This window comes from Hylobates moloch, unplaced genomic scaffold (genome assembly GCF_009828535.3).
Source record: "Hylobates moloch isolate HMO894 unplaced genomic scaffold, HMol_V3 SCAFFOLD_5, whole genome shotgun sequence".
Lineage (NCBI taxonomy): Eukaryota > Metazoa > Chordata > Mammalia > Primates > Hylobatidae > Hylobates > Hylobates moloch.
In genome coordinates, this window is record NW_026652280.1 from 79671789 (window position 1) to 79695172 (window position 23384).

The following is a 23384-nucleotide window of genomic DNA, read 5'->3' on the forward strand; positions in this document are numbered from 1 at the left end:
TTCTCTCCCTGAAATGGGTCCTCCCACTTTCCCTTTTCTACTTCCTCGCTCTTCTTTCCCCAGGAAACTTTGCAAGAAAGGCAAAAGCGAATCCTAGGAAAAAGACTGGTTCATCAACCACACGTTAACTGCGTCCGCGCGAATTGCGCATGAGCATGCTGAGCCCCACTCGCCCCAACCCCGGTCCCGCCTCCACCCCTCACCAACATGGCCGCCTCAGCAACCGCCCCTCCTGTGCGTCACGGACGTGGCGACTCCTGACGTCATAGGAAGGCGCCGGTTGTCGGCGGGGGCTGCACGTGTGCAAGGGTGTGGAAACTTACCGGCTGAGCCATGGATACACCGCTAAGGCGCAGCCGACGGCTGGGAGGCCTAAGGCCCGAATCCCCCGAGAGCCTCATCTCAGTTGCGCGGGCGAGACGAACCCTTGTGGAGTTCGAGTCGAACCCAGAAGAAACCAGGGAGCCCGGGTCTCCTCCGAGTGTGCAGCAGGCTGGCCTGGGGTCCCCCGAAAGGCCGCCGAAGACAAGCCCAGGATCACCCCGTCTGCAGCAGGGTGCAGGCTTGGAGTCCCCCCAAAGGCAGCCAGAGCCAGGCGCAGGGTCCCCCCAGCGTCGGCAAGACCTACACCTGGAGTCGCCTCAAAGACAGCCGGAGTCCAGTCCTGAATCCCCTCGATGTCAGCCGAAGTCAAGTGAGGAGGCACCAAAGTGTTCTCAGGACCAGGGAGTACTGGCCTCAGAGTTGGCCCAGAGTAAGGAGGAGCTGACCTCGGGAGTCCCCCAGCATCAGCTACCGCCGGGCCCAAGATCACCAGAGCCTTACTCCGGTCAGCAAGCTCCCGGTCCGGAGCCCTCTCAGCCACTACTGGAGCTGACACCCAGGGCACCTGGCGCCCCCCGGGGTCAGCATGAGCCAAGCAAGCCACCTCCAGCTGGGGAGACGGTGACAAGAGGCTTCGGGGCAAAGAAGCGAAAAGGCTCTTCATCCCAGGCCCCAGCGTCCAAGAAGTTGAACAAAGAGGAGCTTCCTGTAATCCCGAAGGGGAAGCCCAAATCGGGGCGAGTGTGGAAGGACCGCTCCAAGAAAAGGTGAAGTGGGGGACAGCATGGACAGGGGTTGCTTTCTCTATGGTGTTGGGACCCCGCCTTTGCCCTGCTGCAGCCTGGAGAATAGCCCCAGGGTTAGAGAGAGCTCACGTTAGTGAGGATGTTAGCAAAAAGGTAATTACAATCAGAATGTGGTAAAATGCCCTGGGATCCGGCAGAGGGTGGGGCCAGGCCCTCAAAGATCAATTTCTCTGATGCCTTTCCTCCTCAGGGTCCCTATGGGCCTCTCCTGTAGCACCTCAGGTGTGTATTCGTTCAACAGACATTTACCGTTGTCTGCCCTCTCTAGTGAGGGAGGCAGAAGCAAGTAAACCAGCCATTACTTGATCAAAGCAGTGAGGTCTTCATCCAATACAGTCTGTTACAGTTATTTGCCTTTAAGATAAAAAGTATTACTGAGCACTGATTATATAGGACATCGTGTCCTTAATAAGGATTTACCAGTCAACAGCCTTTCAAACATGGAACAGCATGTGTCATCACACTTAATCTGCACGTCAGCCCTGTGAAGCAGGTGGTGGTATTATTCCTGTTTTTTGTGTGAGGAAACCAAGGCTAAATGAATGGTAGGCACAGGACCTGAGCACAGATCTGATTCCGAAGCCTGTGTGCAAAAAACCCCTTTACCCAGTCCCTGTAGATCCACCTTGAATTGGATTGCAACCTTCTTAAGGGGCAGGCGCGAGATCTTTCTTGTCTTTCTGTGCCAAGGGCATAGTAAATGCTCAATGAATGCTTATTTAGTGAAGGAACGAAGTAGCTCATCTGAAGAAGGAAGAGTGTAGGCTGTCATGAAAGAGAGGTGTGGGGTTCAGTTCCAATTCGAGCTAATGGGAACCACAGGGGAGTCAGGGATGTATGCCTGTGAGGGACCATGAGGAGGGAGGGTGTTTTTAAGGAAGAAGCTGACTCTGTGCCAGGCTTCGTGCTAGGCCCTTAAAACCCTAGGCAGTGGGTATTATCCCCCCACCCCTGATTGAACAGAAGAAACTGAGGCTTACAGAGTAATTTACTGCAAGTCTCCCATGGGAGAGACTTTGAAGCTAGAGTGACTGTAGCTGTTGGAGAAGTAGATGATGGCACTACCCCTCTGCCCTGTCCCGGGGGGTCACAGGAGAATGGCAGGGCCGTTGATGGCCATGTGGAACCAGAGGAGGCTGGTTCAGGTGGGGAGAGGGTGATGAACAAGTTGAGCGGGTGAAGCTTGGGGTCCCAGTACTCACACTGCAGGTGGGGAGATGGGCTTGCTGAGCTAGAGGGGGCTGGGCCCATGCACCGGCGGGGAGAAGGGAGGGGCCCGCACAAGACACAGGATCAGCAGCTGGAGCAGAGTAGGAGGCCACAGATCACTTGACCAAGAAGTCTGGAGAGAGGGTGTGTGGTCCCAGCTCCCTGCCCAACTGCACACCCTTCCTGACTCGCTGTTGCTCACTCAGAGCACGCACTCCAGCCTCCTTAATGAGGTCCGCAGGCCCACCCTCCTCTCCCCTCCATCGCTAGAGCTTCCACACATGTCCCCTCCATGTTCCTCCCGTGTGTGACGCTCCCTCCTTCCTCAGCGCCTTCACTCGTGCTGTTCCCACTGTTTGAAAGGCTCTTCCCCTGGCCAATCCCCCACTCATGTTTCAGGGCTCAGCTCAAATGTCGCCTCCTCTGAAAAGCCTCTCTGGCTTATCCAGCTAGGGTTAAGTCCCCATGCTTTATGTTATCATTGTGTGCTGTACTTCTCTTTTGTAACACCTCCATTTACACAAATGCTTATTTATTTGCGTGATTCTTATTGACTGCCTGTTTTCCTTTAAACCAGAGGCTCCGTGAGAGTGCGAGAGTGGGGATTTACCTATCATGACTAGATCCCCCAGATCCCAGCGCAGAGTAGGGCACTAAGCTGAGCAAGTGGATGAATGAGGACAGAAGATAGTTCATTCATTCATCAACCATTGCTTGGATCTTGGGTAAACATGGCTGTGAACAAAAAGTCTCTGCTCTCCTGAAGCAAACATTCAGATCAAGAACAAGTACACACATGATATGTTAGTAATAAAGACTTTAAAGAAAAATAAACCAGGATGGGGACCAGAGAATAACAGGGAGGGCAGGGTATCGCCACAGTGCTCAGAGATGGCCTCGCAGATAAACAGGCCTGAGCAGAGGGAGCCAGGCAGAGATCTGGGGAAACAGGCAAGAGGAAAGGGAAGTTCAGAGGCTATTGAGGTGGGAGCAAGCTCCCGTTTGAGAGGCATTCCAGAGGTCTCGCTGCTGGAATGAGGGGGAGAAGGGGAACAGTAGGAGATGAGGTCAGAGAGACAGCAGGGCCTGGTGACCCTTGCAGGGACTCCGGCTTTCCTGAGTGAGCTTGGGAGCCATGGAAGGGTGTCAAGCAAAGGAATGAAATGACCTGACTTGTGAGATCAGCCTGGCTACTGAACACAGACTTAGGCGGGCAGGGGTGAAGACAGGGAAACCCACGAGGAGGCTGTCTCAGGAGAACTAAAACAGCTTCCAAAGCTGCAGGCAGGTCTGTGGCGAGGGGCCCAGTACGGCCACTGAATGGATGTTTGGGATCTTTGAGGGAGCAGCTTCAGTGGGTGGTAAGTGAGCCTGGAGATGGGTGGGAAGCAGCTCCTGCTGCAGGGAGGAAGACAGCCACAGCTGGGAAAGTGTGTGTGGTGAGGGAGACCTGGCTGCAGCCCTGTCTTCGTGCTCATGCCAAACGCCATCTTCTCCATAGTGCCCCTTGGGCATGCTGTCTGCCTTCTCTGAGGAGTAGCATTTATGGAGCACCTATTACGTGTGTGTGTCGATTAAATCTCCCACCACCCTTTGGGTTAGGAATGATTCTCATCTCCACTGGAGAGGATGCTGAGACTCAGAGAGGCTGCCTTGCTCAAGGTCACCCAGGTGGTAAGTGGTTGGACTTGGAACCCAGGCCTGAGTTTCTTCAATACCCAGGTAGAACCAATGGTCTGGAACTGCCCTGCCTCAGTACCTTAGCCGCCAGCCACATGTGGCTATGTACATTTAAATTAATTAAAATTAAATAAAACTTAAGATTCAGTTTCTCTATCAACACCAACCGCATTTCTAGCGCTCAGCAGACACCCATGACTAGTGGCTACCTTATTGGACAGTGTCAGTGTGGAATGTTTCCGCCATTACAGAAAGTTCTGTTTGGCAGCCCTGCTCTACAGAGATGCAGCACTGTGTCTTGTGGTTCTGTGTGTCTCTAGGCTCCCACCACCTTGTCCCTTCAGGGTTCTCGTACCCCAGCTTGGGAAGCCCAGCTTTACAGTTATGGGGAAAGTCCATGTGGTGCCCCATTCTTAGTGCTTAGGAGGCCAGGCCTTCAGTGGCAAGGCCTTGGGAAGGGGAGAAGGAAATCAGGGAGCTGGGGCCAGAAGTCGACAGGGCCAAGGGACACCAAAATGGGCCTTGAATCTTTAAAAGAGAAAGACCTAATTTCAGCATGTGGAGGCCACCGAGAGACTTCTTTGCATTTTGTTTTTACTTTTTTTGAATGGAAATTTTCAAGCATACAAAGAAAGAGCAAAGCTCTCAAGTCCCCATTATCAGCATCAACACAGCTCAGCATTTTACTAGTCTAGCTTCATCTTTGATCCTTGGCTTTTTTTCTCTTTTTCTTTTTTTTTTTGAGACAGAGTTTCATTCTTGTTGCCCAGGCTGGAGTGCAATGGTGCAATCTCGGCTCACCACAACCTCCTCCTCCTGGGTTCAAGCGATTCTCCTGCCTTAGCCTCCCAAGTAGCTGAGATTACAGGTGTGCACCACCACACCCAGCTAATTTTGTATTTTTAGTAAAGACAGGGTTTCTCCATGTTGGTCAAGCTGGTCTCGAACTCCCAACCTTAGGTGATCTGCCCACCTCAGCCTCCCAAAGTGCTGGGATTACAGGTGTGAGCCACTGCACCCGGCTGATCTTTGGCATTTTTTTTCCCCTGAAATATTTTAAAGTACATCCTAGATGTATCATCCCATTCATAAATCTTTGTATTATGCATTCTTACAGAGATGAGCTCAGTTCTCCTGTAACTCTAAAATCATCGTTGCTCTTTTCAGATTTCCCTGAGAGCCCTGATGCCCATTTCATCTCCAACTGGGGAAAGAGATTCTTTTTCTTTTTTCTTTCTTTTTTTTTTTGAGGCTGAGTCTTGCTCTGTCACCCAGGCTGGAGTGCAGTGGCGCGATCTCGGCTCACTGCAACCTCCACCTCCCAGGTTCAAGCAATTGTTGTACCTCAGCCTCCCAAGTAGCTGGGATTATAGGCATACCCCATTACACTCAGCTAATTTTTGTATTTTTAGTAGAAACTTTAGTAGGTTTTAGTAGGCTTGGCAGGTTTTGCCATGTTTGCCCGGCTGGTCTCCAACTCCTGGACTCACGTGATCGGCTCACCTTGGCCTCCCAAAGTGCTGGGATTACAAGCATGAGCTACCGCATCCGGTCTTGGTGGGGAAGATTCTGAATCATTACCCAGAACGTTAACTACGCACACTGCTCTGAAATGGAATGGGCCACCTCCATAGGGGGTGAGCGCCCCACCTCCAGAGGCATTCACACCCGGGCCAAATGCGCTTGGCGGAAGCAGCAGAACTTTACAGCAGGGGCCGCATAGCCTGGACTCTGCATTTGCTGACAGGATTCAAGTCCTGACTGCCACAAGGTATCTTTAGGCAGCTATTTAACCTTTCCGTGCCTTGGCCTGCTCCTCTGTAAGTGGAAAGGATAGGAGTACCCACCTCAGAGGCATGTAGCCAAGGCTTGAGAAATGGCAGCCAGCATGATCAGGGTTCCCTCCTGCCCCAAGTTTCTGCAGCCCTGGCAGGCCGCCTGTCAGGCCAGCAAGGAGGTGGTTCTGCCTGGGCTCTGGGGAAAAAGGTCCAGAGCCTGCGGCCGAGAGGAGACAGGGCATGGGTGGTGCTTGCCCCACAGACCCTGTATGCACCCACTCTCGCCCTTTCAGATTCTCCCAGATGCTTCAGGACAAGCCCCTGCGCACATCATGGCAGCGGAAGATGAAGGAACGGCAGGAGAGGAAGCTGGCCAAGGACTTTGCCCGTCACCTGGAGGAGGAGAAGGAGAGGCGCCGCCAGGTGAGGGGCCAGCCAGGCTGAGGCTGGGGCTCAGAGGGCTAAGCTGGTACAGATCTGAGGTGGGGGCTTCCATGGGTGCCTGGGGGAGGCCGACTTGGTTAAAAAACATTCTTGAATCTGAAGGCCCCAGGGAGGAAGGGCACCTGGCCAGAAGCAGAAGTGCAGTCTGGGACCACAGGGCAGGGAGGCCCAGGGGACCATGCAGTTTAGCCTGGGCGGCTGAAAGAGCCTCAGGGACAGGGACGGAGGGGGAGGACCAGAAGTGGGCCTTGGGGAGAAGGCCAGGAGGAAGTCCTGGGTGGTAGGGCAGTCAGTGAGATGGGGTCGAGGGCCCTTTGCTGGGACCTACTCAGTTGGGAAGGGCTTGCAGATTGGAAATCCATGTCCCCGGTATGGCTGCTGTCATTCTCCAAGAAGCAGCCCACACACCAGCAATGTGGATGGCCCCCGCACCTTTCCTCCACTTCTGTCCCCTGTCACCCATCCCAGAGCCAGGAAGCCCCTGTAAAGGGTCACAGCCTCACCCACATCTGCCAGGGACTTTTCAGCGGTGGGGGGGAAGAGGGCGCTCAGCAGGCAGCATGCAGAGAAAATGGAGTGGCATTGGTCAGCACCTGCCCCCCAGGGCAGGGCAGTCAGTGGGAGATTCCTCCTCCACTCCTCTAATGACCCCAGTGGTGTAGGAGGAGTGCCGAACAGGATTCAGACAACTCATCCATGGCCCGTGGTCCCAGGCTGGCCACTGAGAAAAGGGGTGGGCCAGTCACTCAGTCATGTGTCCCCTGCTCTAAGTCACCCCAGCTCAGCTTACAGCTGACATCTGAGGAACGGTGTGTCTGCCACTGTATGCTAAGGCCTTATCTCTTTTCCTGTATGGCCCTGGCTCCCTCTTGGGCAAGACAGAGCTGCCATCTCACTTCTCACCGTCCACTGCAGAGGTGCTCCTGCCCAGCCCCCAGCCCAGGCCTGCCCTGACCACAGGAGGCCAAGGCTCACTTCTCCTTCCTTCCCAGGGGCCTAGGCCACCCCTCCTACCCCACGTCACCAAAGCCAGCAGAGACTCCTAACCATGCAGCAGCCTTGGAGCCGACGTCCCCACCCTGGCCTTGCTGAGGGACACAGTCAGCATGGCTAGAGAGCGCTGGGCTTCCCCTCCCAAGACAGAGTCCATCTAGAGTCTCATTGTGCCCAAGGAGCTAGGGGCTTCTCCAACCCTGCATGTGCATTCCCTCATTGACTTCTCAAAACTATCTTACAAGGTAGATACTGTGGTCACTGTCACTGTAAAGATGAAGAAGCTGAGGCACAGACTTAGCTAAGGTCTCCTGTTTAGGAAATAACAGGATCCAGATTCGAACCCAGCCCAGATAGCTCCATAGCCTTTTCTGTGCAGTGCAGCCCCTGCACAGCCCCACACCTGCAAAAATCTCAGGGACCCAGCCCTCACCCCTAGCCTGGCATTCTGCAGCAGCGGGACTCCAGGGGAAGAGGGGGAGACTGTCCAAGAGGGTGGGAATGGGGGAAGGGCCAGCATCCCTTTCTCCCTTGGCAGTTGATGAGGGTGGCACGAGGAGCCACTGTCTGCATGTGCGTGAATCTCCAGGTGGGCACCCCCTGTGTCTCAGCCCCTGTCCTCAGTTGCCTGTCCCATACCCACCTCCCAACATGCTGTCAGGAGCTTCCACCACAGTGGGCCCCTGGCACTAGCCCATGGCACAGGATTGCTCCCGCTGGCCCTCCACCTACACATCACCAACCTGGAGCCTGGCAGAGAGGGCCATTCCCCTTCCTCCTGGGAATTCTATCCGCTCACACTCTTCTGGGGCCTGAGAGACCAGGGCTGCCTCTGCTCCCCGACTCAAATCCCCTTCTCCCACATGTTCCAGGAGAAGAAACAGCGCCGGGCCGAGAACCTGAAACGCCGCCTGGAGAATGAGCGGAAGGCAGAGGTCGTCCAAGTGGTGAGTGTCTCGTTTTTCCCCTCTGCCCTTCTGCCCCACTTGGGGGTGCAAACCAGGGCCTCGACCCCTGCCTCATGTACCCCCACTCTCATGCTGCGATCTCAGGCCCCTGTGGGGTGGCCTTCCTCTCCCCTGGGAATTTGGACCGAGGCTGCAGCCGTACTAATGCCCTCTCCTCATACCACCCCCAGATCCGAAACCCCGCCAAGCTCAAGCGGGCAAAGAAGAAGCAGCTGCGCTCCATTGAGAAGCGGGACACCCTGGCCCTGCTGCAGAAGCAGCCGCCCCAGCGGCTGGCAGCCAAGATCTGAGCTCAGGATGGCCCGAGGCCTTCCATGGCCAACAACCATGTCAGACACAGCCCCTCAGGCCGCTGCTCAGATGCCTCTGCTGGAGCCGGCACTCCAACCCCATGGCTCCAGAACAGGGACCCCCCACCCCGACCGGGGCTCCTCAGCCTTTGAAGGCTTCCAGGCAGGTCTGTGTGGGACAGAAGCCCAGAGGGTGCCTGGGACCTGGCAGAGATGGGGGCGGGAAGAGATTCAGCTCCCATCCCTCCTTCCTCTCCTTCTCCAAGTGCCTTCAAACCAAGAACCGTACACTCTTCTGGTTCCTCAGTGAGCTGGTGACTGGCGGGTGACTCCCCCAGCAGTCTATGCCCTTTCTCAGCATCTTAGGTCCATCCCAGGCCTGGAGGCTGGCAGTTGGGAATCCAGCTTCCCCCACACCTTCCCAAAGGCTGCTCTGAGCACCTCCACACCCCATGCCTCTGTCCTCAGCAAACTGAATCCGGCTCCTCCCCACTTTTCAACACTGAAAGATTAAAATGGGGAGGTTGCAGGGAGCAGAGTTTTTCCCTAGCACCCCCTTTCCCAAACCAGTCTCTGCAGAAGCCCCAGAGAATCTAACTCATGCCTGTCCAGTCTACAGCAAAAATATTTATTGAGTGCCTGTTGCATACAGGCACAATCCCAGGCACCGGCAAATACAGGCAACAGACCAAAGCCCCTGCCCTCGAGGAGCTTTCATTCTGATGGAGAGAAAACATAATAAACAAGCAAAATGCACCACGTGTCCAATGGGGGAAGTGCTGTGAGTAAAGGGGGAAGGGATGGGAGGGAGCAGGGGTGAGGTGTCAACACAGGGTGGCTGTGCAGCTAGCTGGGCACCTCACTGTTTCCTTTGCTCAACACCTGCTGTGAGCCGGGCCTTCAGTGATCCTGGCCTTTGGTGGCAGAAAAAACACAGGACGAAGATCTCGAGAGTGTCACATCTGCTTCTTCCACTGATGTTTCATCCACCAAGGAAAATTCATTGGCATCAACTTTTCAGTCCCTGGGCTGCAGAGCTCAAACACAGCAGTCTGTGACCCCAAGTCCATGGCAGGTGGAGGAATGAGACAGGGTGCAGTGGAAGTGCTAGCTCGGAGGTGCACGTTACCCCTCCCATCCGTAAACGGGAAATGGTAGCTGCCCAGCCCCATGCGGCCTGGAGGCGAGGGCTGCACAGATTTGGGGATTACCAGTGCCCAGAGGGATCCCACAGAACACCAGGCCGGCAGGGAGGCTGGTCAGCTTAGCCAAGAAATGACATGTGCTGTAGTCTCAGAGTTGCTGTGCCCATTCAAGTTCTAACGACCGAAGACTTTTAGTCATTTCCCCCGTTGGATTTGATTAGCCCCAGGTTTCCCGAGTGCTTGACCACACCATCCCCTGCTGCTTCTGCCTTGGAAGCACTTTGGGCAGTGCTGGGTCACAAGGTAGCATCTTAAGTCCCTTGAGTAGGTCAGAGAATGTCCTCGCTCACCAGAGTCATTGAGTATGTGATGCCTAGGGTTAGAGTGCAGACCCTGTGGTCGTTAGCCCTGAAACTGGGCAAGTCACTTAACCTCCCTGAGCCAGAATGTGCTCAGCTGTAAAGACTGGCTAATAGAAGCTGCCCCTTAAGATTGTGGGATGAAGCGTCTAGCGCAGTAAGCATTGGCTAAATAAAGAGGGCAGGCTGGAACAGTGCTTCTCAAACCTTTCCTCTCCTCCAAAAATACATGGATGGTTTAACATAAAACTCCCTCCCCCCTCCCCCATCATCTGGTAAAACTGAGCTCCGGGGAGAGGCACCCCGTGTGCCCTTCCGACTCCACTGCCCTAGAGTGGGAAGTCTATTATGAGTTTCACTTTGTGTTGCTCCAGGCCTCGCCTGTGAGCCTGCCGCAGTGGCTTCTCGGCCTGGAAGCTTGTTAAGTGCAGACTCTCAGTACCTGGCCCCGGCTTCCTGAATCAGACTGCACTTCACAAGACCCCTAGGTGATTCACTGGCATATCAAAGTTTGAGAAGCACTGCTTTAACTCACTGTTTCTGAAAAAGATTCAGAGTCTCCTGGGGCGCTTTAAAATGCAGATGCCTGGGTCCTGCCCCTCGGACTTTGATGACTGCGGCTGGAGTCCGGATATCAAGTTGAACCGCGGCGCCCTGGTGATGCTTTCTCGTGTGAGCGCTGCCCTACCCGGGCCGGGTTCTAACTCGAGGTGCTGCTCAGCGCCCGGTTCAGGGGGCGCCTCTGCCGGGACGCTGCGCAGCCGCCCAGCAGCCAGCCGAGGAGGCGCGCGGGACCCCGCGGTTCCTCGGGGCGGCTGCCGAGAGCTAAGGAGGAGGCCGAGCGGGTGCTGGAGGGGGTGCGGCGGCGGCGGCTGCTTCCCGCGCCACCCAGCTCGCTGTCGTCCACTAGCACGCTCTCCAGCACCGTGAGCAGCGAGCGCCGCAGCTTGCGCAGCATGTCGGGGCAGGTGAGCACGTAGAGCACCGGGTTGGCCACGCTGTTGAAGAAGGCCAGGCTGGTGACGAAGGGCAGCCCGCGCCACACGATCGGCCGCAGCCCCGGGTTGGCGTGCGCCCGCGCCTCCAGCAGGCTGAACGCGTGGTAGGGCCCCCAGCAGAGCGCGAAGGCGGTCACGACGGCCGCCACCAGGCGCACGAAGCGGCCTGGCCGCCGGCGGCCGCGGTGCTGCAACCGCAGGCACACTGCGGCGTGGCTCGAGGCGATGATCGCCAGCGGCACCAGGAAAGCCAGCAGGAACTTGCTGACGGCCAGGGCCGCCTGGCGCGAGTTGCACGTGGCATCGCGGTCAGGCCCCGGGTTCAGGAGCAGCACGTTGTAGTAGCACATGATGCGCCCGTCCAGCCGCGATATGGTGTCCCGGAACACGAAATAGGGCACCGTGTTGAGCACCGCTAGCGCCCAGAGCACCAGGCAGACTTTGTGCGCCGCGGCCACGGTGCGGTGGTTCTGCGCCCACACGGGCCGCACCACCTGCAGGCAGCGGTCCAGGCTGATGGCGCTGAGCAGGAAGCCGCTGGCGAACATGTTGAGAAAGAAGATGGAGGAGTGCAGTTTGCAGAAGGTGGTGCCCAGCTCCCACGAGTGGCCCACGGCCAAGAAGTAGGTGAAGAAGGGCAGGGAAGCAGAGGCCAGCAGGTCGGACAGCGCCAGGTGCAGCACCCAGGTGGTGACCACGGTCTGGCGCATGCGGCAGCCCACCACGAAGAGGATGACTCCATTCTCCACCAGGCCCAGCAGCGAGGCCAGCCCGTGCAGCAGCACGGCCGCGTGGTCGATGTAGCGGATGCTGGTGTTGCTGTGGCTCTGGAGACGGCTCATCTGCTCCAGGATGGGGCAGAGCGGCTTCAGTGTGGCGTTGGCCGACATCGTGGGGCTCTGTAGTGGAGGGAAGGAGGCGCCTAGGTTGGAAGTGCAGAGGCCACGGGGGAACCAAGAGAGAGGCCTGGAGTGGGACCCTCCCCAGGAGATGCCAATGTGACCCACGAATATATTGGGCGGTGGGGGCGGGGGGAATAATATCCCAGCATTGCTGTGCTTGGGCAAGTCATTTGACCTTCCCGAGCCTTTTTCTGCCTCTGAAACTTGGATGTCAGTCCTAACAGCACCTAGCTCATAGAGTTATTGGGAGAATTAAGTGAGTTTAATACATAAAAGCATTTAGAACATGGCCTGGCACACAGCAAGCACTTTATCAGTGTCATTGTGATGATTATGAAGCAAATGGTCTAAGATCACACAGAGAAATAGGAACAAGGTCAGGCCACACAAGACTCCTTTTTCCCATCCCCAGAGCACTGGCAGGTGAAGGAGGCCCCACAATTAGGGCAAGAGGATTCTGCTGGCCTGGGCGATGGAGATGCTGCCCCTTCCCACCCACAGCATCCATGGCGCCCCCAGACGTTGCCTCTCTACAGATCCTCCATGGAGCTCCCCACAGTCAGTGGTGGCTGGTTAGATGTGTTGACCATAAACAGTGGAACCAGCCCCTCCTCTGATGGTTGGAGAGGAAATCAGATAAGAGCCGGGAGAGCTGGGTAGGAGGAACTCCCACATGAGGCTCTGGAGGCCCAATGGGGCCAAAAGATCTCTCCCTTCTCAGGGGCAGCCACAGCAGCTCTCTCTGCCCCAGGAAACCCACCCCTGTTCATTCACTTACTCCATCACGCATTCATCCAACAAATAAGACGTGCATGCTCACATCCTCATTGAAAGCCCGAAAGACCATCTGATGTGAGGCTGGTCAAGACCAGTGAGGGCTGAGGAAATTGCATGAGGCTCCATGAAGGAGGTAGGGGGCAAGTAGCAGGGGACAGGCACTCAGGTTGTCCTGAGCACCAATGACACTCCAGGTACTATGGTAGGTCCTTCACATAGGTGCTGTCTTTCTGGCTGTAGAAAAATGGTGCTAGTACTCCATCCCACTTTACAGATGAGAAAACTGAACCTCAAGTGGCTAGACAACTGGCCCAGAGCCACCCAGACAGCACAAACATGTGGGGGAGCAAGTTTCATGCTCAGCCTGTGCTCTTTCCTCTACCCCTACTCCAAGGAAGAGAGGATGGAGGAGGAGGAAGAAAAGCAGGAGAGGGGAGCAGTGGTCTTCAGTACTCATCTTTCTAGGGAAAACAGTGTTGGCCAGGATGAGAAAACCCACTCCCTTCCAGAGACCACAGTCCTTTATAGAGTGGGGTCCTGGGATATCAAATTATAATTCTGCTGGCAGATGAGCCCCTTGGAGCGAGGGATCTGCAGGTAGATGGAAGAGGAGCCTGTGTTTCCTGAGAATGGGCATACTTCCTAAGCTTTAGAATGTGCAGAGTAGTTACTCTTGCAATGAACCTATGAGACCCCATTTTTCAGAAGAAGAAACTGATGAAGTTCAGAGAAGCACAGCAACTTGCCCAGCATTCCTCAGCTGCAGCAGCGCGGCTGGGACTTCACTCCCAGCAGACAGCCAAGTACCACCCCCTGTCTGCCCTGAAACATTCCCTGCAGACCAGCTGCTGCTTATCCAAGTCCCATGGGGATGATCAGAGAGCACAGTCCTGCCACCCTTGGGAACCGCCAGATCAGTCCTTCTGACTCTATAGAGACAGCCCCCAGCCTCCCAGGATTCTCAGGTGCCCAGCAGCTAAGGTCCAGCTTTGGCAGGTTTAAAAAAAAAAAAAGAGAGAGACAGAGAGTGGAGTGCAAACTGTGGGAGTCCAAGACCTGGGTTTGAATCCCAGCTCCTCGGCTTCCTGGCTGCACGACCTTGGGCCAGTTACTCTAAGCCTGCTGGTGTCATCTTCCCACCCAGACTGCTTGTGAATATTGACAGACAGTTGAGTGGTTTCCCCTCGTACCCGACATCTATTTAATGCCTAAGAGAAGCTAGTCCTTCCCTCCTCTGAGAACCAAGTCCCCTCCAGTCTTTGGTAAACTCAACCTTCTGCCATCCTAGCTGGTAACAGCCCTCTCACCTGGTAAAACTTTGCCTTCTCCTGTGGGTCTAGAGAGGGCACTAGGCTGCTCAGCCCCTGGGCCACTGCCTCCTTACCTGGGCACAGAGGGAGCACAGGATTCCAGCCCTGGAGGCAGTCAGCTCCTGACAGCAGCTAGACGAGAGGCAGCGGGCAGAGAGAGGTGGGAGAGGGAGGCTGAGAGAGGAAATAGTTGTCAGCCCCAGTGCATGTGTGTTTAGGGGTGGGGTTGGGGGAGGCGGGGACAGCTGGGGAGTGAGTTGCCACACGGGTGTTCAAATATCAATTTCCATCAGTGCCGGCAGCCCCTGCTCCACCCACCCCTGCTTCATGAAGGAGACTGCAGAAGTCCAGAGGGCAGTGCAAGTGCATGTGAAAAAAATCGATGTGTGCAAGAGAGTGTGAGCCCAAGTGTGCCTAGGGGTGTGCTTTTGAGAGTGACCAGCGTGTAGGATAAGTATGTGAGAAGGAGAATGGCTCATCCATCTGTCCACTGGTCCTGGGCTGCCATCTCCCGACACCAGCATCCTCAGAGAAGAAACCCCTCCAGCTGTTCTCAGTTTCCCAGGCAGTGTGGGGGCCTGTCCATGAGGGACCCGACGGCTCTAAGGCCAGGAAAGTACAGTGGGGTAGTGGGGGCAGTGGCAAGAACGCGGGCCAAGAGGTCAGTTACTTCTGATTGCTGAGCCCTGGGGTTGTCATCTGTGAACGGGAGCAGTAACGTCGGACTTATTTTAAGGGTTGAATGAGGTGGATTGCACAAAGCTCGTGGCACACAGTAAGTGCTTATAAAAATCAGCTTCCTTCCCCTCTGAGGGAAAAATGAATATAGGCTCTAAGGCAAAGATCAAATAGCTTTTATTTAAAACAGGCTCAATTTTGGGAGGCTGAGGCGGATGGATCACTTGAGGTCAGGAGTTCAAGACCAGACTGGCCAACGTGGCCAAACCCCCGTCTGTACTAAAAATACAAAACTTAGCCAGGCGTGGTGGCACATGACTGTAACCCCAGCTACTTGGGAGGCTGAGGCATGGGAATCGCTTAAACCCGGGAGGTGGAGGTTGCAGTGAGCCGAGATCACACCACTGCACTCCAGCCTGGATGACAGAGTAAAACTCCATCTCAAAAAAAAAAGTGGAAATTTAAACTAAAAAACAAAAACAAACAAAAAAACCACACAGGTTCAAAGCCCTAGGATAAGAGAAGTTTGCATTTCATTGTTCCCTAACTCCTTACTCTCATTTGCTGACCAAGCTTCCTGGGGTCAGGACCATCCCTTCAACCTCAGCATCTCAGCACCTAATGGATACTCATTAAAACATGTTAAGAACTCAATATCCCTGTATCAAGGCAAAGGCACCTCCCATGGGATGGACAGCACAAACATCTTCCATTTAGGCCTAGGCTTAATGCAGAGCCTGATGCATAATACGCTCTTGCTGAGAGGCTACCATCATGAGTGGAAAATGAGTAAAATGCTATGCCCTTGTGATGGATATAATACATCTCATTGTAGCCCAATATGGCAGATCAGTAAGAGGCTTGGTGATCCAAATTATTAACAACAGGAAAATGTCTCTTCTCCCCCAGGTCAGGGAAGGCTTGACTTCCAAAGACAAATGCTTGCAGCCTTCCAGAGGAAATAGGTGGATGATTCCATTCTGCTTGGGGAAAGTGCCCTCTTTTCCACCCACCCCCAACGCCCAACCCGCTGAATCACAGACAAGGCCACGTGTGCCTTGTCTGCGCACAGAGAGTGTCAGGCTGTGGTTAAGCCCAGGGACTCTGGGGCCAGACCACCAGTGTTTGGATCTGGCACTGCCACTCCTCAGCTATGTGATCTTGGGCAAGTAACTTCACAGCAATAAAATATGAACTTTAAATGGTGTTTCTTCTGCACAGTCCCACCCTCAAAGGACAGGGGTTGGAGCCCAGATTTCTCTTTGGACTAAGAAAAAGAATCACCCCTTCCCCACCACCCCACCCCACAGACACATCTCAGCACCAGGGCATCAGGCTTAAGATAAGGCACAGCCCTTCCTCTGGATCTCAGCCCACCCTTGCCCCCTCCACTGGTAACCTTGTGCAGTGAACATCCTGCACAACCTCTCCTGGCCGCCCTGCTGAGGTGCTTCTTTTCTGGCTAAAAAACCCTTACTCATCTGCCCCTTCTCAGTCCTTGTTTCCAGTCCTGTAATCACTGTAGTGACTCACGTCCAGATCTCTCTAGAGAAAATGTATTACTAAGTAAACAAAAAAAGCTACAAGCTTAAAGTTACCAAAACAAACCAAAACAAGTTCCAGATGAGCAGGGCCCGGAGGCATTTTCTGAAGAAGAGCCATGCCGTGCCTTATCCCATGGCCTGCGTCCCCCAAGACTGGGAGAAAGATGCAGCTGCACTCAGGCTCAGGCCCTAGTCCCTAAATTACAACCTTCTCCAAGGCTTGGAACTTAACATCAGAGGCAGTAAGAGGGGAAGTCGGGTCCCTCGCTGCCTCAGCATCACCTTCTGCTGTGGAGGAGATGAATCTGAGCCTGTCGCTTCCTGGCACACGGACCTCTGCTGCGTCTCTGCTGCCCATGGGAGCTGTCCAGATTCCCAACCTAGCATTCAAGGCCTCTCAGGATCCAGTGCACCAACCACCAGTCCCTGCACCCCCTTCCTCATGTCCACAGCTACCCCATCCTTTCTTTCCCCACCTCCATGCCTTGGCACGTGCTGCTGGGAATGCCACTTCCCCTCCACGACTCATCCTGCAGGGCCTCTTTCTGAGACCACCAATGTCACTAGATACTCAGAGGATACTTACAGCATCAATGTTTAACAAATACAGCCAAGGGAGCAAAAGAATGGAGGAGGGGCCAGTGGAGCCCCCAGGCATAGGCCCAGCCCAGATGGGCTTTCTTCTCCCTCTGGCCCTGCCTTAGCAGGAGGGTTTTTTATGTTCCATTCTGGCCACTTTAAAGAAGTCAGTCAAACAGGAAGTGAGATGCAGGGCAGGAAGCAGGGTGAGGCCTGCCCTGGGATCCTCCAGCGCCTTGCTCGGAAGCCCTCGAGCTACCCACACCCAGTAGAGGAGCAGCATGGCAGGGACCCCTCCTTGGGGAGGCCCAGGTTGAGTTCCCTGGTGCCACCATCACCCACAGCACTCCTCAAATGGCCAACAAGCCCCTCGGTGATCCAGTCCCACCCAAGCCTCCCCCGGCATTGCTGCCACTCCCTGGTGGCATCCTGTCATCAGCCAGCACTCGCCACTGTCCCCTCCTGTCCTGTGCACACCAGGCTGTTTCTGTGCCCTGGCTTATGCTGTTTGTGCCCTGCTCTGGAATGCCTTTTCTTTTCTTGGCCTCTCAGTGAACTCCTATTCATCCTTCAAAACCCTGGTTAGAGGTTGCCTCCTCTGGGAAGCCTTTGCTGATTCTCTCAGACAAACCCACATGTTGTCCCTCCCTCCCACATCTCCACTTCACTTGACCTGCAGCCCCCCTTGTCTTCCCTGGTAACTCTTGTTCACACAACTGTTCACCACCTTCATGAGCCACCTGAAGACAGAGACTTATTCCTATTTTATCTCCTCCCCTCCAAAGGCAAGCAGAGGGCCTGACACGAGAAGGGTCCCAACAAATATTTGCTGAACAGAATGAATCTCTAAAATTGGCTTCCCTGTGCAGACCCCAAAGGACCCCAGTCCCTCGTGGTGACCCATTCTGGGAACTTTACTTTTTTTTTTTTTTTTGAGACTGAGTCTCGCTCTGTTGCACAGGCTGGAGTACAGTGGCCCTATCTTGGCTCACCGCAACCTCTGCCTCCCAGGTTGAAGCGACTCTCTTACCTCAGCCTCCCAAGTAGCTGGGACTACAGGCGTGCGCCACCACACCTGGCTAATTTTTGTATTTTTAGTAGAGAAGGGGTTTCACCATGTTAGCCTGGCTGGTCTCGAACTCCTGACCTCAGGTGATCTGCCTGCCTCAGCCTCCGAAAGTGCTGGGATTACAGGCCTGAGCCCCTGTGCCCGGCCCCATTCTGGAACCTTTCTTACCCATGGTCTGGTGCAATTCTCCATGGCTCTGTCTTCACCTGCAGTGGGTACAACCTGGGGGACTGATCGCTTTATAGTAGGAAAGAAGACAAGAAAGCAGAGCAGGCAGAGGCAGCCCTGGCCTGGGCTCAGGCCCACACATGTGCCAGGCAATCCTCGCAGAAACAACAGTGGTGTATTTGTTTCCTTGGGCTGTCAGAACAAACTACCACAAACATGGCAGCTTTAAACAACAGAGACTTATTCTCTTACAGTCTAGAAGCCAGAGTCTGTAATCAGATGTCAGCACTTCCTCCAAAAGCTCTAGAAAAGGAGCCTTTCTTGGCCCCTCCAGCTTCTGGTGGCTCCAGGCATCCCTTGGCTTGGGGCTGCATCATTGCAATCTCTACCTCCTCTTCACCTGGCCTTCCCCCTCCCTCTTTTCATGTGTCTCTCACAGAGTACTGGTCACTGGACTTAAGGCTCATCTGGATCATCCAGGGTGCTCTCATCTTGAGATTCTTAAATTAATTACATCTGCAAAGTCCTCTTATCCAAATAAGGCCACATTCACAGGTTCCAGGGGTTAGGTTGTGGACATGTCTTTTGAGGGCCACCATTCAACACATTGAAAGCAACAATAGCTTCTGGGTACGGTGGCTCATGCCTGCAATCCCAGCACTTTGGGAGGATGAGGCAGACAGATCACTTGAGGTCAGGAGTTCGAGACCAGCCTGGCCAACAGGCAAAACCCCATCTCTACTAAAAATACAAAAATTAGCCAGGTGTGATGGTGCACTCCTGTAATACCAGCTACTCAGGAGGCTGAGGCAGGAGAATCGCTTGAACCCAGGAGGCAGAGGTTATGGTGAGCCGAGATCAAAAAAAAAAAAAAAAAAAAAAAAAAAATGAAAACAGTAATAGCTAACACTTACGGGGCACTTACTATGTGCCAGCATAAGGCTGAAACTTTCACATGGATGAGCTCATCAAATATTCACACGCACCCTCTGAGTTAGGTACCACTATCATCATCACCTCACCAAGGGGAAAACTGAGGCTCAGAGAGCTTAAGCAACCCCACCAAGCCTGCTCAGCTGGGGAGCAGAGGAGCTGGAGTTCAGAGCCATGTGGTCCAGCGGCAGAGCCCAGCTCTTTCCAGCTGACGAGATTCTCTGAGGTTCTTTGTTCCCTCAGGGGAAGCAGGGTTGCCTGTCTTCAGTTAAATGCGCTCCCACTGGCCTTCTGGGAGCATCTCTGCCGTGAGTATGATCTATACACTCACACACAGCTGGCACTGCTCTTGGGTTACTCTGCAGGCCCCAGAGTGAGGCAGCCTGCTCCCTGCTGGTTTCCTGGCATGCATGGATCCCCGGAAAGGGCATTTTGTCTTTCCAGCCTAGAGAGGCTCCATCCTCCTCCAGTGCCCTCCCTGGGCTCTATTTGCAGAGGAGACAGGGCAAGCAACTGATACTTATATCTCACGGTGCCCCACTTAGGTGGACTGTATTCTTAATTCCATTTTATAGATTAAGAAACTGAAGTTCCAACTGGGCATGATGGCTTACGCCTGTAATCCCAGCACTTTGGGAGGCCGAGGTGGGCAGATCGCAAGGTCAGGAGATCGAGATCATCCTGGCTAACACAATGAAACCCCGTCTCTACTAAAAATACAAAAAATTAGCTGGGCATGGTGGCGGGTGCCTGTAGTCCCAGCTACTCGGGAGGCTGAGGCTGGAGAATGGCATGAACTGGGAGGCGGAGCTTGCAGTGAGCCGAGATCGTGCCACTGCACTCCAGCCTGGGCAATAGAGTGAGACTCCGTCTCAAAACAAAACAAAAAAAAAAAGAAAGAAAAGAAACTGAAGTTCCATTTTTAAAAAAAAATTCATAGGTTAAAAACAGAAAGAAAGAAATGAACAAACAGGTTTACAAAGAGGCCAAGTGGCCAAGTGTGAAGGCTCATGCCTGTAATCCCAGCACTTTGGGAGACAGAGGCAGGCAGATTGCTTAAGCCCAGGAGTTTGAGACCAGCCTGGGCAATATAGCAAGACCCCATCTCTAAAAAAAAAACCAAAAACCAGAAGCCAAGCGGATAAAGCCAAGATTCCAAGTCAAGTCACCTCCATCTGACCCTCTCTCCTTATCAATAAAAATAATCATGGTTGTCATGGCTATCGTGTTCAAACGATGACCATGTGCAGACCCTGTTCTGCCTGCTTCACGTGGATTATCTCATTTAATCCTCAGAGCAGCCCTACAATTTAGGTACTATTATAACCCCATTTAATGGATGAGGAAAGCAAGTCACAGAGGAGGGAAGGGACTTTTCCAAGGTCTCCAGTGGGTGAGCAGAGGAGCTGGGATCCTCCCAGGCCGATGAGTCTTGGTGTCCATGAGTCTTTGCAAGAACGTAGAGTCGTAACCGAGGGCTCAGGGCGCTCGTGCTCGCTCTCTCTCTTGGATACTCTGGTACCCTTTTCCCAAAGGTGTTCTGCCCTTGGCCCTGAGGAAGCCCCCCTTCTCTTTCCCTGCCCATTTCCAGCACCTTGGGAGACGTACTTTCCCCATGGGTCCATGACCAGTGGGGAAACACCTCTCCATGTCTTATCTAATTGCATCCCCACCATAATCATTCTCATCCTTACTCTCCAGATAGAGGAAAAAAGCCGGTAAGTGACTTCCCAGGGCCCTTGTGCTCATAAACAGTGAGTACCAGGCAAAATCCAGGCCTCTCAAAGACTCCAGCTGATTCTCTCTCTGGCCCCTAAAAGCCCCCATTAGGAAAAGTTCTGTCTTATGATAGCAAATAAATGCAGAAGGAAGGGTAGAGTTACAGAACCACCACCCACTTGGCAACCTCCACACTAGCCGGTGAGCATCTGAAGAGGAGCAGTATTAATTACATAGTCTCAAAGTATCTCCCTGTAAGATACTCATGAATTACAAAGAGAAAGATCATTACTTTATGGTGGAGAGACCTGGCAGACACCACCTCATCCAAGTGATCAAAGTCACATCAGCAATAACAGAACAAGCCAGCGGGGTGTGCCTCCAGATACCGAGAAGGACACAACATCACTTCTGTACAAGCTGAATTGTATCCCCCCAAAACTCATATGCTAAATCCCTAACCCCCCACACCCATCCCTCAGAATGTGACCGTATTTGGAGATAGAGCTTTAAAGATGTGATTTAAGATTGAGGCCCTTAAGGTGGCCCTAATCCAATCTGACTGGTGTCCTTAGAAGAAGAGGAAATTTGTTTTTGTTTTTTGGGATGTAGTTTCACTCTGTCTTCCAGGCTGGAATGCAGTGGTGCCATCTTGGCTCACTGCAACCTCCACCTCCCGGGTTCAAGTGATTCTCCCACCTCAGCCTCCTGAGGAGCTGGGATTGCAGGTGTGCACCACCACACCCAGCTAATTATTTTGTATTTTTAGTAGAGACGGGGTTTCACCATGTTGGCCAGGCTGGTCTCAAACTCCTGACCTCAAGTGATCCACCCACCTCAGCCTCCCAAAGTGCTAGGATTACAGGCATGAGCCACTGTGCCAGCCAGAAGAAGAGGAAATTTGACCATTGAAAGAGACACCAAGGATGCACCAGCACAGGGGAAAGACCACGTGAGGACTCAGTGAGAAGAAGGTCATCTGCAGGCCAAAGAGAGAGGCCTCAGGAGCAACCAGACCTGCCGCCACTTTGACCTAGCACATCCAGGCTCCAGAGCTGTGAGAAAAAGACTGTTATTTAAGCCACTCAGTCTGTATTTTGTTACAGCAGCCAAATGGACTAACACAAGGCCAAGATGCATCAACTAAATCTAATGTAACCAGGAGAAAACACCAGACAAACCCAAACTGAGGGCCATTCTGCAAAATCATCCGGCTGTACTAAAAAATGTCAAGACAAAAGAAGATAGAAGGGCGGTCCCAGATCAGAGAAGGCCAAGAGGCACGCCAGCGAGACTCTGAGCCTGGATTGGATCCTGCAGACTCCCAAAACCACTGTACTCCTTTGCCATGAAAGTCACGGTTAGGACAGTGGGCAGATGTTGAATAATTGCCAGAGCAGGAGCACCATCATCTCGGACACATACTGCCACTTTAAGCTCCAGCTCCCTTTCTAGCCTCATGCATTTCAAGGAAATCACTTCTCTTCTAACTACAACAGCTGGAAAGAGCAGACAGTAAAATACAGATAAGACAGCTCCAGCACAGAGTCGGGTGGAGGGAAAGTCTCTTGGGTAACTGCCAAACTTCACCCTCACACAATGAGCCCCAGTAAAACAGTGGGCCTTAATAAGCACATTCCTTTCCCTTCAGGGGCACTAAGATAGGGAAGCTAAAAGCAGACTCGGGGCCGGCGGCGCGGTGGCTCACGCCTGTAATCCCAGCATTTTGGGAGGCCGAGGCAGGTGGATCACGAGGTCAGGAGATCAAGACCACGGTGAAACCCCATCTCCACAAAAAATACAAAAAATTAGCCGGGCGTAGTGGCGGGCACCTGTAGTCCCTGCTACTCGGGAGGCTGAGGCAGGAGAATGGCATGAACCCGGGAGGCGGAGCTTGCAGTGAGCCGAGATTGCGCCACTGCACTCCAGCCTGGGCGACAGAGCAAGACTCCGTCTCAAAAAAAAAAACCATAAAATAAAATAAAATAAGACTCGGGGGATATGCCCATAGCTGCAGAAAGATATATGGGAACAGACACACAACTCTCCCTCCCAGATACACACAGCAAAGAGACACAGAAGCAGTCCAAGCCTCTGATAAACTCTCCCATCCTGAATCCTTAAAAACTCTTAATTTGTAAGAAAGTGGGGCTCTGACCTAACTCGGCCAGCCGCCCCTCTCAGGTTTATTCAAAATAAACCTGTCCCTGTTGCCTGTTGAACCACCCTTTCATGTTTCTTTCTTCTTTAATTCTTACAATAATGTCTGCAGATTAGATCGTTGTGTTTATACCAGTGTTGGTTTCCTGATTTTGATCACTTGACTGTAGGGGTGATTTGTTTTTTTAGGAAATGTATACTGAAGCAATTAGAGGTAAAGGGGAATCTGTCATTTCTGCAACTGACTCTTGAATGACATGGAAGAATGTGTGCATGTGTGTGCGTTTGTGTGTGTGTGCGTGTGTGTGTGTGTGTGTCTGCACACATGCACAGAGAGAAAGCGGGAGCTACAGCAAATGTAAAAAGTGAACAGTGAACATCTGAGGAATCTGGAGGAGGCTATATGGAAATTCCGCAAATCTGAAATGATTTCAAAATTAAAAGTTTAAAACTTCCACATCGTCCCTCAGGGAAAATCCACCCCACTCCCCCTTCCTGCCTGGCTCCTCTCCCTCCCCTCCTAGTCCTTCCCTCGCCAGCACCCTCAGCCT

The 23384-nt window shown here is 53.4% G+C and overlaps 2 protein-coding genes across 2 annotated transcripts; one reads left to right on the top strand and one right to left on the bottom strand.

Annotated features, from left to right (window-relative positions):
- Nucleotides 1–265: 265 nt before the first annotated feature.
- CCDC86 (coiled-coil domain containing 86) lies at nucleotides 266–9258 on the top strand. The gene is made up of 4 exons (XM_032152996.2): nucleotides 266–1091; nucleotides 6091–6220; nucleotides 8107–8181; nucleotides 8373–9258. The coding sequence occupies exons 1-4, from the start codon at nucleotides 334–336 to the stop codon at nucleotides 8490–8492; spliced, it is 1083 nt and encodes a 360-aa protein (XP_032008887.1). The 5' UTR covers nucleotides 266–333; the 3' UTR covers nucleotides 8493–9258.
- PTGDR2 (prostaglandin D2 receptor 2) lies at nucleotides 9100–14138 on the bottom strand. Its single transcript, XM_032152995.2, has 2 exons — nucleotides 14058–14138; nucleotides 9100–11893 (listed from the first exon to the last, which is right to left on the bottom strand). The coding sequence occupies exon 2, from the start codon at nucleotides 11882–11884 to the stop codon at nucleotides 10697–10699; it is 1188 nt and encodes a 395-aa protein (XP_032008886.1). The 5' UTR covers nucleotides 11885–11893; nucleotides 14058–14138; the 3' UTR covers nucleotides 9100–10696.
- Between the last annotated feature and the right edge of the window lie 9246 nt (nucleotides 14139–23384).